The sequence below is a fragment of the Metopolophium dirhodum genome, chromosome 3, assembly GCF_019925205.1.
Source record: "Metopolophium dirhodum isolate CAU chromosome 3, ASM1992520v1, whole genome shotgun sequence".
Classification (NCBI taxonomy): domain Eukaryota; kingdom Metazoa; phylum Arthropoda; class Insecta; order Hemiptera; family Aphididae; genus Metopolophium; species Metopolophium dirhodum.
Window position 1 is genome coordinate 9,746,199 of NC_083562.1, and position 15,647 is coordinate 9,761,845.

General features: G+C 40.4%; 1 protein-coding gene across 2 annotated transcripts in view; it reads right to left on the reverse strand.

Moving 5' to 3' along the window:
* Window positions 1–680: 680 nt before the first annotated feature.
* Window positions 681–15,647, reverse strand: part of LOC132940955 (homeobox protein caupolican-like) — a 65,916-nt gene continuing 50,949 nt past the window's right edge. For both annotated transcript variants that reach the window (XM_061008768.1, XM_061008769.1), the window contains exons 3-8: window positions 10,321–10,433; window positions 8,487–8,830; window positions 5,999–6,329; window positions 4,894–5,391; window positions 4,621–4,736; window positions 681–1,402 (exon numbers count right to left, since the gene is read on the reverse strand). In XM_061008768.1, coding sequence (XP_060864751.1) covers window positions 4,646–4,736; window positions 4,894–5,391; window positions 5,999–6,329; window positions 8,487–8,830; window positions 10,321–10,433 — 1,377 coding nt within the window. In that variant the 3' untranslated portion in view covers window positions 681–1,402; window positions 4,621–4,645. The remainder of the gene's footprint in view (window positions 1,403–4,620; window positions 4,737–4,893; window positions 5,392–5,998; window positions 6,330–8,486; window positions 8,831–10,320; window positions 10,434–15,647) is intronic.

Genomic DNA, 15,647 nt, shown 5'->3' on the forward strand with positions numbered 1-15,647 from the left:
TATAAATTAATTTTAATTATACGTGTAGCGCAAGTGACTATAAATTATATATAAAATGACATAAACTATCGATTAGAACAAAAGTTCTTTCATCTATCAGGTCTTCCTGCTACACTCTGTACACTATGTGATTTTTTTTTTCAGTTTAAGTTTTGTTCCTACAAGAACATAAATGTCGGTTCCGGTTACGATACGGATCTTATAGATTAGACCAAATTGTTGGAACAAATAAAATCTATCAAAACCCTTAACCATGGAAAAATTACTTTGGAAAGTATCTACCTAGAGAAGTAAGTATCACTATTACTCTCAAAATTTCGGTAACCATTTTTTTTTTTTTAACAAAATCGTGGGTTTAGTCGAGGTTCCATTCTAGTATTATATAATTGTTAATTTTTTTTTATAGTTCAAGTCTCTGCCCTCAACGCAGAAATCCGGTATATAACGACATGTATAATATGGTGATGACGATAAAACTGCGACTGCGGAGAACATTTGTCAAATCGCGTCAGACGACCAATAGTAGTGTTCATTTATATAAAGAATAATATATAATGTAAAAGTATTTATAGGTACGATAATATGATATACACGAACAATACATTTTTTTCAGAGAGAAAATTAATCGATTTCTATTTCGTTTTTTTTTGTTTTTTGTACACAGTAAATAATAATAATAATAATAATAATAATATTATATATATAAAAAAAAAAAACTAATTAAATAAACAACGAAAATCCATAACTAATAATAAACATATTATATGCTTTTATTCTTATCCCCAAATTGCACTCCAAATCGATTTTTAAAATATAAATTCATATTTACAAATTATTTATAATAGATAACATAATTTTTTTGTCGATACATAAATGCGTGTAGAGCAATCCAACTTATTTACATCCCATATACGTTATATAATTTTGTATATATGATGCGTACGAGGGGCTAATATAATATATATTATTCTGAGAACACAAACATATTATATAATTTTTTAACAATATACAATACCGATATTTTATGTATAGGTAAAAATAATAATAATAATAATAATGATAATAATGATAATATGATAATAATAATAATAATAATAATAGTATATGTTAGCTTTTACAAATCTACAGAAGAATGTTAGAACAGTTAAAATTATTTCTTAATTCCCGCGCGGAGTCGTTTATATATTTTTATTCAATATATATATATATAATAATATATGTATAATGTATATATATATATACATATGCTTTAAAGCGACCGACGCGGCGGCAGCGGCGACCAGTACAATAATATATATATAATATGTATAGAGTAGTCGAAGAATTTCCGTTTCCCGTGTTGGCGAGCGCGAGCGATCGACCGCGCAGCAGCAGTGTCTGGAGGTTCAGTCGTCCGAACGTCCTGAAAATTAAAAATCGCAAAAAATACAATAAATCAGCCGTCGTCGACGATAACATCGGACAAAAAAAAAAAATTATTAATACGTCATATTGCGGTGGAGCGAAACGTACCTATAGGTATATATATTTCTACTGCGAATGTAATAAATCCTATAATAGCCTATCAGCGACCATCCCCTCCCCAAGACTCGCCAGGGCGCGTATAATAAAATATCATATTTTCTTCTCACATCTCTCGCCATATGGATATACCATAAAACTTATTACACTCGTATAGGTGGTATACATTGGTATGTCTCGTATTGATACCACTGGGATGTGGAGAACAGTGCGGGGGGGAGGGGTATTGAGTTTTCGGGTGCATTGGTCCCCGCGAGAAATCTCAACACCAACGTGCGCGGTCGGTGGCGCAAACAATATAAATGGCGTATTTCTTACATCATATCAGGTACTATAATTATTGTTATACAGTCGCACTGCACGTGGTCGTACCTCGCCTATATAATATTATCATATAATCGGGTATACCTCCTGTATATTGCGTTTGTAAAGTATTTCAATAAGAATAACATATAATAATGCGTGTGTTACGTCGCGGGGTGCGAGACCCGGCCCGATGCGATGAGAAACGGACGCATCTGTGTCGTATCTGCGCGAAAAGCAGTCGGAGGCGAAAAAATAAGAGCGGCCGAGTGGCTTCGCTTTTCCGAGCGTTTTTTTTTTTCTCGTCCCGCAAAACTTTCGGTCCGCCAAGATAGTTTTAACAGCTGAGCACCTCGAGCCGAATTCGCACGGGCTTTTCCTCGATGACGTGTACAGCTGCATGCAGCGACGGTCGAATTAAAAAAGGCTAAACACGACGTCAGTTAGCCGACAAGACGGCAAAAGCGCCGGGCAAAAACGAGACGGTTATTATTGCACCGAGACGAGGCGGGTCCGACGAGAATTTCGTATATTCCCAGCCAACTGGTAAACTTATTATTTGCAAGCATATTACGTCTTGAAATTGACACGGGTGTACTGTCCGGGTATATGTTGGTAGATGTTCGACTGGGACATTTGTCCGCAGTATCTGCGACGACCTACCACCATCAGAAATTTAAATGAAAAAACTTTCCAGTGAGAGACAATAGTACGATCTATTATTTGTATACGTTGACATAGAATATTCTATATTACAATCCATAAAACCAAACATTGATAGTAACGACAAGTAATAAGTAGCTGATGTTAAGAATGTCTACAAAAATATTATATTATGATTTAATAGTACAGATACATTCGTGTTCAGTTCTACCTATCTATTCAATTTTTCTTTGTTTTTAGACTATTATGTTGCGTTAAAAGGTATTGGACATATTATTGACTATTGCTTACTTATCATACTAAACAGGAATTACTAGTATCTTGATACATAATATATTATTTGTGTACATAATAATGGCAAATTCAGTCATATCAATTAATTATATTGGTAAACCCGCTGCCTACTGCAGCATAATTTTAACGGGTGCAGGAGGTAATACGTATAAGATTGTATATGGAAATATGGAACGTAACACCGATGATTAGTGTATTTATTAGTGTATTACACAATTTTCGGGCGAAAACATCATGGAAAAAGAGAAATTATTTTCATCCCGAGGAGCGGCGTAAAATTTAGGGCCGGCCCTATATCGCGCCTCCTATAATAGGTACTGCGCGTGACCGAACAACTGTTATCGTTACCCATTATAGGTTAGGTTACCCCTTGTTAACCATTATAAAACGCTAACGAAATTTCGCGACACGGAAATATGATAGCACCGCTATTACGTTGTGAACGGTTGCGCGTCTACGGCGGACTGCTTTTATTGTGAAATCCAAGTGCGGTAACGCCGACAATAATATTTAGCGTGCAGACGATAACGATGGCCGCGGGGGGGTGCGCAACACAGCCAATGGGCATATTGTTGTATGCCTAAACTGCAGTCGTAATATGCGCACCACGGAAAATGCCTTAACGCCGACGGGGCGTGAGGTAATCGAGTAGACGCGCTTCGCGTCGCCGAGAGTGCAGCGTGTACGGACGGAGCGAGCGTGTGCATTTAAATGCGTTTATAATATGCAGTCTGACGCGTATTTATATACAATATTATTATAATGCATAATACGGGTAGTAGGTAGGTAGATAGACCTCTCTATATGTGTTGTTCACACACACACACACACACACACACAGACGGACGGACGGAAACGCAGACGGAGGTAACCCATTCACCGATCTTAATCTCTGCTCATCTGTCAGTGTCAACACTTGCAGCAGCAGCAGCAGCAGCGTTCGAACCACTCTGTACCCACCCGATTCTCCACACGACCTCCCCTCTCGCAGTCCGACCGTGTGTTTTTATCTTGTAGGTTTATTATACACTGCACACTCCTCCTCCGGCGGCGTCACTCGCCCCCCCCACCACTTCTCCTATGCCCCCCCCTCATCGCGATCTCTCGCGCTCGTTCCATATCATACTGCACTTCTGTCCACGGATTATAATGGCACGGCAATATTGTACGTACGTAGCGAGGTACACGCCATATTATTATGATACATCGTCCGAACAGATATCGTACGCCGAAGGACCCGAGCAGGTGCTCGTAAACAATATAGGCGTGTACACATGCGGTAACACTAACCGAGTGATCCGTTTAGGTGGCATTTATTTATAGTCTTGTCGCCGTGTGTTTTTAAATAATATATAGTACTTGCTATTATGTGATTGTGCGAATGTATAACATTATATTATAGGTATACGCGATTATTAATAACACTTCTGTTTTGATAAAAAGCAATTTTTATGGTGTGTTATTTTATCTGAATATTTTTCTAAAAATGTTGACATTATATGATATATTAAATGAATATGTTTTTTTCAAAACATTGAAATAGTCATGGCCGGTTGTCATTGAGAAATCCAAAACAGAACTAAAATCGTAAAAAATACGATGAAGTCCCTCGAACCAAATAAAACCGTAATTATCTTTTCTACGATTGTGTGCCTATCGTTGAGTGGGTTTTCGCTATCACATTACGCGTCAGCCTGTGTAGAGATACACGTTCACCGCAAAACATCAATTATATCGCAATATCAACAATAATTCTTATTCGGTTTTCCATCGCTTTCCACCGCAGAAAAACACGCATATATATATATATATATATATATGTCGTCCACTATAACGTACCCGAAATGACAATCGGTGGTGTAAATTACACGGGCGACACGTAACCGTTCATCTGTCTGTGCTGCTGTTGCTGGTGCTGTTGCTGATGCGGCTGTTGATGCGGTTGTTGCGAAGGCCTGTAAAATGCACGGCGACGTGTGAGATTATGATAATATATTAACTGTCATCGTTTTATGTAGCGTAAAAATCGATAGATGTCCACCGATTCCGGCAACCTGTCGATCCGCGATCGCAAGCTGCTGATATTTTACGCCCGGCACACTGTATACTCACGTCTTGTAAAACGGTTTGAACGCCGTACTCGCGTCGTTGGCCACAACCGCCATCTGATGGTTGTTGTTGTTTGTGTTTGAGTTGTTATTGTTGTTGTGTTGGCTGAGCGCGACGTGCTGTTGATGATATTGCTGCTGTTGCTGCTGCTGCTGCTGCAGTACTTCTTGGGCCGACCTGACCACATCGTGCTGCTGTTGTTGCTGGAGCGGCGGAACGTGTTGCCGGTGGTGATAGTTGTTGTGCTGCTGTTGTTGCTGGTGCTGCTGTTGCTGTTGCTGCTGGTGATGGTACCCGTTGTAAGTGCCCTGATGGCCGCCAAACTGCTGTTGTTGCTGTTGACCGGAAGAGGCGGACAGCGGTAACTTCATGTTGGGCGGGGTCTGCGGTGGCGTGTCGGTCTGCACGTCCGGATATCCGGCCATTTGCTGGGCCGACGACGACGACGAATTACTGTTGCCGCCATTGTAACCACTGCCGTAAAACCCGTTGGCGCCGTACCTGTGCACAGAAATACGGTTAAAATGGTCATAGAAAAATATTAATTTCGATCAATTATTATTTGCACGCGGTTTCGATTTAGTAGGACGACCCGACCTAATAATAGATAAAACCCACGAATGTGATATTATGTGAGCCAAATCTTTTTTAATTGCGAAACATATTATCGGTAGCTTATCACCTAAAGTTGTTGTTTATCATACTTTGACATGTAATAAAATCTGTGTACAAGACACACATATATATATATATATACTATACAGGAGAGGGGAAAGGTGTAAAACAATGGAAAAGTCATCGTGGCCGGTCGCGTCTGCGCGGTCCCCCGTTATGTTCGCCACCAAGACTATTATTATGTTAAGCTATGCTTCGCGTTATTACATTAATTGGTACGTACACAGTAAAGTCCTGATAACTCGAACATCAAGGCTAATAATAAAAAATTTGACTTATGAGTTTTTCAAGCTATATAAAATAGAGTTGTTTACAGTATCGAGTGTATAGGAACTTTCAAGGGACGAAAGAAAAAATTCTAGTCTTAGATGTTTTTGTGTTATTGACTGCGTGTCACGTTATTGTACGTATACGTAGCTCAAACCTAGCTCACCTGGAGTAAGACGACCCAGACGGCGACAGCGACGAGGTGTTGGGCATGGTGAAACCGGGCGAAGCCAGGCTCGGACTGATGACGTTCGGCCACTGGTGTCCGGGCGGCGGAGTCTTGGACGCGGCGGTGTCGGCCAGTGACCATATTTTCGGCTTGGTGGGCGGCAACGGTATACCGCAGTCCTGATGGTGATCGTCCTGCATGACGTGATGGTGGTGCACCTTCATGTGGTGCATCTGATCGGGGTGGTACAGGTGTTGGAGCATCGGCTTGCGATCGTCGTCGCCGTCCGACATGACGCCTTGGCCCATCATGTGATCCCCGTGACTATCTGATGTCGCACATAAAAAAAAAAAAAACCCGTAATGATCATTCCGTTCGGTTGCGAACACGAGAGAAAGTCGGGAGATCGGGTTCCAGTGTTTGCAGGCCGGGAACTCGATCTCGCGAGGTTGAGTTGGCAAACGAGGATGTAGTAGTGCCTATAGTGATATTATTGCGTTCCAGCAAAATCTAGCATTCGATTTAAAATATCTAACGCTCATACAGTTAATAACTTTGAAACTTGTCTGAGCGAAAATAGGCTTTAGAATAATAATTATGGTCGCTCGAAATAATAGTACGGAATAGCCATGGCTCCTTTTGGAAGTCCATTTTTGACTTATGTCATCGTCGCGCTTCTTTTCCTATACCATTATCCATCAGAAAATATAAAATATCCACGGTCGGACCGCTCGACGTCCGGAGCAAAAATTGACGAGAACCCAACCGTGGAAATCCGATACGAATATTACGGTCACGGGTGTAATGTATATGTTATATAGCGAACATGAAGGTAATTTATGGATATCGCGGGCATTTAGCGTGCAGGTACGAGGTACAGACGTGCAACAGTACTAGTCGGGAAATAAACCGTTGTCATACATAATGATATATGCGAAACATAATGTATATAGTCACCCCGTCCTAAATGCCATACGATGATGTGACGGACGTCTGACGTATAATGTGTGCTATATGCGTGAGCGTAAAGAAAATCGCACACGTCCGCGCGGCAAGAACAGGACATAATATAGCACAATCGCGGAGAATAATATCATACATTATTAGGCGTATATAATATTACTATCGTCGAAATAATAATAATAATAATATAATAGGAATTTTCACGACTCGCGTGTATTGTTTATATATTATTATTATTATTATTATCAGACACACGTTTAGAAGCGTATGTAGCCTACATACACACACACACACACACACACACATTTTATATTATATATTGTGTGTGTATACGGCGTGTGAGCGTGTAATTGCGCGGATATGCAAATTTCGTACACAAACGCGCTCACGAATCGACCGGCCAACAGCATCCGCCGGAGCAGCAGGAGTAGCAGCAGCAGCCGCCGCCGCCGCTCGCATAATATTATATTATTATAATAGTCGCGAGCGGCCGATTCACACGGCGTTACACGTACCTATATATATATACGTGCGCATATACGACTCATGACATCTTTATAATAATAATAATAATATAACACATACGAGAAGAAACGGGAATAAATTACCTTACGCGCTCGCGTGTGTGTACATTTTATATTTATATATTTTTTTCCAACACGCGGTCTGGGTGTGAAACGGATCGCGCGCCGGTCGTGACCGGGAGATGGCCGAGATAAAGGCGAAAGCCCTACCGTTTCGAGTACGCGCGCGCTGCACAATACTACAATAATATAATATACACTACGGCCATGAATAAAATACGATAATACACACATGCACATAGTATACGTTTATATAATAATAATGTACAAGAGGGCTATATACATATATACAAATGGGCACGTCCCGCGGAGGCGACAATGATTCATCCGCCGCCCGAGTGTAAATGGCTCGGGCGGCGTTCCCGCGAGAGACGACCCCGTCGCCGCAGTTTTTAAACGGCGCACATAATAATATTACAATATTATTATTATTACGGTGCATTGGTGGCCCCCTCGCAAGCGCCCGCATTATATGGGATTGTCGTTATATTATAGGAAAAAAATAAAAATACTTTTCGTTAATAGCTTCGAAATGGTAATAATATGCCCGACGACCGCCACTCACTCTCTCTCTCTCTCTCTCTATCATCGCACATACCCTCTCACCGTATCGCGCCTTCTCCGCGCGCACACATATTAACCGTTTAGGGTGCACGGCGCGACCGTATAAAAGCTCTTATATAATTTTCGACGAATAAAATATGTATACGTATATATTGCAGGGTCCGCCACTCACACATATTATATTCCACAAGTGTCATCCTCGTCCGATTTCTCTATTAAACACATCACGGAGGGGTTGCGCCAATTACGGTAATGCGTTACGCACCGTTCTGCGCCGTTTTTCCGCGAGCACAAACAAAAAAAAAAAACACTCTAACAGTGACGCAATGCATAATATTCGCGCGGCGTAAGTATAGTGATATTGCGGCGCATACCTTTTCTGACGTCCTTGTTGCAGTGTTTCTCGTCGCCCATCAGCATGTCGTCCTTGTCCTTGTCCTCGCAGTCGGACGACCCGGCGTCGTCGTCGTCGTCGTCGTCCGTCTTGTTCTTGGGCTCCCACGTCATCTTGTTCTCCTTCTTCAGCCGCCTCCGGGCGTTGGCGAACCACGTGCTGACCTGCGTGAGCGTCATCTTGGTGATGATGGCCAGCATGATCTTCTCGCCCTTGGTCGGGTACGGGTTCTTCTTATGCTCGTTGAGCCACGACTTGAGCGTGGCCGTCGACTCCCGGGTGGCGTTCTTCCGCCTGGCCGCCAAGTCGTATCCCGCGCTGTACCTGCGAAAACGGACGTCCGGTCAGATATGCGAAATATTGACACGGGGAACGCGTGTAGGTAAGACGTGGGGACGCAGTTGCGGAGAGGACGCGCCGCGCGTCGTCCGGTTCGGCGGCGGCCGCGGTCGAGGGGACGCGTGGATCTCGCGCGCGCATAGAAGATTTATGATCAATACCGGTTAGATTTATGCATCCATACGCGCTTGACCCCGCACCGGGACGTAAACGCGTGTTCGTGCGCCTATGTGTGTGTATAACGAACACGCGTGTGTGCGTACGACGCGTAATTTATGCTCGACGACGACGACGACGGGCGCATATGATATTCGTCTGCAGCACACACGCGCGCTTTTATTATTATTGTTTCTCCGTCTCTGTGGCGTCTATTCGGATAAAAAATAAATTATTTTTTCGTCCGCCTCACCACCCCCGCCCCCCCTCCTCCCCCGAACGGCACCCGGTCCGGCGAGTCTCCCGCCGGGTTGTCACAACATGTCATCCACGCGCGTATTATATCATATTATTGTATATTAATATTATAATAATATGAATAATAACGGGGGCCGCACATCCACCGCCTAATTTGTATAATCGCGCCCGACAGAGACGCGCACTGGGATAGAACAGATGTATACTATACAGAGAGCGAGACGTAAACAGAGACGGTGAGATCCGTCTCGGTGGCGGAGAGGAGACCTGGAGAGCAGAAGTCCATTAAGTCTTCGCCGGGAATCAATGGCCGAAGCTCGCTACGCGTACATAATAATACATAGGTATATATACGAACACAACAAAAGCTCTGGGGATTATTTGTCGTATATAATATATAATGATCGGCTGTGGTGGTGGTGAGGGGTGTTGGAGAGCAGAACTGTTCCGTGAGCGCAAACAACACAACCCCGCGGTTCGGTGGTGCAGCATAATAATATAGAAATATATATCTGTTGTATGTACCTGCGGGTTTTATTATGTAAAAGGAAAGCTGCCACCGACGACTATATTATTATATATACAAACAATAAAAATAAAAGCGTAAAAACGGGGTAAACGGAATAGAAATAATAATAATAAAAAAAATCAATGCCCTTTGAGTTTAGTCGGGAATTCCGCGGCGGCGATCGTGTTTTCTCTCTATATATGGCCTCGGTATAACCGGTGCGTGACGGCGGTGGCGCCGAGTAATCGATATTATCGCCAACCGGCCATTTTGTCTTGGGTAGTAGTATAGTAGTAGTAGTAGTAGTAGTAGTAGTAGTAGTACTATAACTAGTAACTACTATAATATAACACTATACATATACGTACAATTAAAGTAGTATTACTGCCATTGCCTTTTAATAATTATACACTCATTTTATTATCATGCAGACTACGATGATCTACCCGCGCGCTCGACGCAAAAGAGCTGAGGAACGGTTGGTAATAAAACAAAGTTCAAGCGCGTGTAAACGATGAGTAAGTAGTTAAGTATAAAAATAAACACTGCTCACCCGTAAGCGGCCAGAGTGGAGTCGTAATGATAGTAGCCGGTGGACGGTTGCAGACTGGCGCTGGACCACATGTCCGACGAGCCCGTCGAGTCTTTCAGTCCGTACGGGTTGCTCTGCAAAAATTTAAAAAAAAAAAAACCAATAAAGCGAATGAAAAAAGTGATACGTACGAGCAATTTTTCTTTTTACCCGGGACAATATAATATATATATATATTTATTTATTTATAATACAACGACGACGACGACGAAACGTGCGCGCAAGTTTTTTCAAACACGCGGACACGACAATCAGGTTAGGTCGAGTCTATAAATCGACGATTCCGTATATAAGGCGGCTTATAATAATGCATATGAAACTGGTCGAGAGGTAATCCCCCCCGTTTGCGTATACACAATTTGCCCAGGAGGTCCGACCCATCAACGTCATAAGGTTGCGCAGTGTCCTTATATTTTTATTATTATTATTATTACTGTTGTTGTTGTTATATTGTCGTCTATATGACGTCGGAACGAGCAGAGTATATTGTGACAAGCGGCGGTGGCGCTCCGGAGATCCAACGATCGATCTATTTTAAATGCTTCGGGTAACCACGTCATATGTTGTATACCGGCAAAGTCGAAACTTTATTCTGACTGGCCGACGAGAAATCTATAATAATATAATACCTGTAGCGTAGGCGAGCTCAGTGCGACGGATTCAAAATTGAAAAAAACAGGTTATTCGTAGTTCAAAATTAGTTTGTACTTTTTTATTTAATAGAATAATATAATTGTATAATATGCTAAACCGCAGAAAACGTTTTTACGAATTCAGAACAGGTTTTGCCTCCTACTTCGTCCGATAATATATTAGGTATATTAATATATATTCTATACATTATAGTCGTGGCTCACAAAATTATACGGTTTATTTGTTTTACGATCATTTATTTTTTAATTGATACACATCGATAACAATTTATGTGCGTATCTATACATATAGATAGATGCCCTATCTAATTGTTTTTGCCTTTATTCTGTACATGAATAATAATAATAATAATAATAATAATAATGATCAATCACTTATTCTTGTAGTCCCCGGTATATCATATATTATGGTTTTATGTCCCTTGTAGATCGCTACAGTCGAGACGGTAAAAGTGTATATACCTACACTCGATTAATAATATATTATGGCGAAGCTGTTAAAATATTAGTTGAACATTTTATTTTTTATTATACAGATGGATTGTCGATATGATATAATCGTGCGTTTAATAGTTGTGGCACACAGATGTATTATTATTGCTGTAACTTGATACACGGTCGTAAAGTGAATGATCTCGGCAAACGATTTCACGCCACACATATAAATCGACAAACTCGCAGACTAATAACGACATTATACGAATACTTGCCACTCGTATCGATTAATAATAATGCTGCACTGTGTTCCTATTATATACAGGAACCTATACTCGCGATTTTTTATTCCCGTCCTCCGATTGACAATCGCCAACATTAACGAATTCCTGTTATACGTTTTTTTTTTTGTTTTTTGTTTCTTCAATCGCATCACGAGAAGAATATGCGGCTTCTTATAAATGAATGGCGAACACGGCGTATGATAAAACGTAACTAAATATAATGATATAATAGGATGGCAAAAAATTAGACTGTTATTTATACTATATTACTACACAGTATAAAAAATAGGCAGTTGTAGAACATTTTGATATTTTTAACTTGGAGGCAAAATTCTGTACGGGCTACCATGGAGACTCTATAAGCAATCGTGTTCTTTTTTCGCCACTCGAGCGTCGTCTTTGGCATATTATTATATATTCATATAAATGATGTATAAGCGCTAAACATATAAATCAGATGAATATTTTATTGAAAACAAGACGACGACGACGACGACGACGACGACGACAACGACGACCTATCGTCAAAAGCTTCTCGCGCGTGTACACAATAATATTGTACGCAATATAATACATTATAATAATATATATACGTATACAAAATATTATATTATAGATACGCGCGAGTGCGTTCAGTCACGTAGTCAATAATAATATTTCGCGATTTTTTTTTTCCTTCGACCGACCGTCTTATATTAAATATTATATATTATATTTTATTAATATATAATCGTGTTTGGAATTTAATCGGAGGGAAGCTCGCGTAATTCGTATAAACGCGCGCACACACTCACACGTTCGCGGATGAAGACGCACACGCCAGTGTGTATTTATATATATATATCGTACACATAGTGTTTAATGAAGTAATACGATTTTAATAACCGGTTTAACGGGCGGGTGTATATACCACGGTATATAGATGATGACACGGAGAGGGTGTGAGCGCGCGTGTGTGTGGGAGTGTGCAAATATTTGGTCTGGAAGCAGCAGCTGGGTCAGGCGTGGTGAAGCTTACTATATCGTGCGTCGGGGTTAAGTGTTAGATACGGCTCCCCGGGGATCGGCGGCGGCGGCGGCGGGGCGTTAAGAAGCCACCCTGTGGGATATACGCTTTTAATATTAAATATATATAGTGCCGCGATGTGCAGCACCCTCGGAGGAATTTCACGGCTTCCCGGTTTTAGCTGCTCGCGTATATATTATTATTATTATTAGATGTATATAATACGCATATAATATATAATGGCGGAGGGGGATGACGACCCGTCGGCTACGAGCCCCACGCGTATATATATTGAAATTTATCGACGACGTTGACGACGCATACAGTTACTACAGTAAGTAGGTATACGTTATTATTGTACGATAACGTTATCTTTATACAGTCAGGCGGCGTGTGAAATTTCGTTCGTACACATAGCTGACCGCGGAGTCGGCTGGACTAGCCCGAGGGCGTAACGCAATCGATTCGACGAAAATACATAATAATATCCTGCTGCACAATTACGTGCCAAGGAAACGTGATGCGACAATCGCGTACGAGCGATTCATTGACGCAGTACTATAATAGGTTAATTGTCACAATATAATAAACGCACGACAATAAGCACCGCCCAGTGCTTTATAAGTTATAACCACGGCTGATGTTGCGCGGGAAAGACGAACTACGACTATCGGTCGTCGGCTTATACTTGAGTAGGTACACCTACTGTTATAGTGTTATATACAATTTACCTATACCTACATTATAATATATCGGTAGCTGAGCACCATTACGTATATTATACTCGTTTCTACACAACGCTTGTCTGACACTCTGTGTATATAAAAATAACATAATTATGTTTTATGAAATATGCTGCGTATACCGTTACAATTTTTTATTACACTACAATATATTCGTTGGCCGCGAAGTATAACAAATACATAATACATAATACCCCACGTTTGTGTGATAGTCCACAATGGAAAACCATACAGCGTGAGAAATCATCAAAATTAATAATTTATACGGAATTTATATGACAGCTACATTTGATATAGTGTGGCCATCGCTACATAATAATTTTAAAAATACACTACCTACAATCATCACTTATGTAAATAACACTAATTATGTACAATTAATGTAAATAACGTCTCTTAATACGCTACTTTTTTTGTTTTTATAGTTAGACAATAATAATATTATGTATATTATACATTATAGGTTCTGGGATGTTTATTCAACATTTTGTTGGGATGTGTACCTAAACATTTTTTTAGTAGAGGGTTAACATGTATATTTTGTCTTAGTTAAATTAGAAATTATTGATGGTTGTAGAAAGTATAATCCAGTGTAGCGATTTATATGAAAATTATAGTGTCACGTTTGCTACACCGAAACAAAGCTGTAACTATATACTTATATTATGTTCCTTGTATCGCTCCAATCAAAGTAATTTAATATTAAACTGTAGCATCGCCAAAAATTGTGCGCTACTTTCAATAACTCGACGTGCAATTTTCGGTGAAAAATTATTACCTATATCACTGTTCCTAAATAGTAATATTAAAACAAAACTACTCTATTTGCGCCGCCCCAAATTAGTAGAGCGCTACTGTAGCGTCGGCGCGTTAATACTTTCAATCTCTGATTATATTGTACATATGTACATATTATATATACACCCTCGTTATACATAGCTACAATTAATTCATCGGAAATTATGATAGGCATTTCTGTATAGGTATACTAACGACTGCTTTGCTGCGACGAAAAACATCGTTCAGTATATTACATCGTGTTAACCGACGGCGTTACGCATCGTTGTCGCGTTAAAACACGAAAAGAACCAAAAAATAAATATCTAAACAAGGTTTATCTTACAGAAACATCGAGTCGCTTACGAGCGGTGGTGGCCGGAAATCCGGTGGGAAATTATGTCCGCCCGTTCCCATAAATACGGAATTTATCCGGGAAGAGTATTTTTTTTTATTTTATCTACACCACACTTCTATAATATAGTCCTGTCGATTTTTACCGAACGTATGCGTCGTCGTCGTGTACGGATAAATATAGTAGACTCGGCCCGCTAAACGCACGCCCGCAGCACTTTCCTAAACGAAAAATATAACAATATATAATATAATATATATATATATATATCATATTGTGTAAGCGATGAAAGCTCGGTCGGATGTCCAACGCCGTGCGCCACTATAAAAGAGAACCCGTCGCGCGCGCCAAACACGGTTTAGCTTTATCCAAGTCGTTATTTTTCGACGTGCGCATACCCCTTTTTCAACCCCATCTCTGCGTGTCCCCCAAGAGCACTGACGTCGGATGGATTCTGCACACACACATATACCTACTCTATCCTCTCTCACACACACTAAACACCTATGCTGTATATACTATATATATATAGACATTCTGAAAGCGTTCTCGCGTCCTTCACTATAAATTTCGACGTTGTGTATATATATATATATATATATATATATAATATATATGCATTATACGTATATTGAGAAACGCTTTGAATTTATGCGCGGTGGTGGGCTTTTAACGTTACCACCGCCGCCGCCGGGAAAATCGCTACACGAATATATATATATATATGTATAGGTATACGATATGGTGTTTGGGAAATCGCACCTGTTTGTCGGTGGAGTGGTTTATCGCGTGGTGTTAATGGCCCCACGCGTTTTTCCCGCGGGGTGATCAATCGCCGAGAGATTCGAAAATGTAAGCGGAAATAAAAACTATTTCCAAGCACCACCAAAATCCACTTTTACGCTTAAAAAAAATTCAACACTTATAGGTACATATATATATTTAGTATATACGTATTATATCGATATATAAAAATGTGTATAATATGTTTGGATATTGTATTATATTACATAAAAGCACTGAGCGGTTTGTATC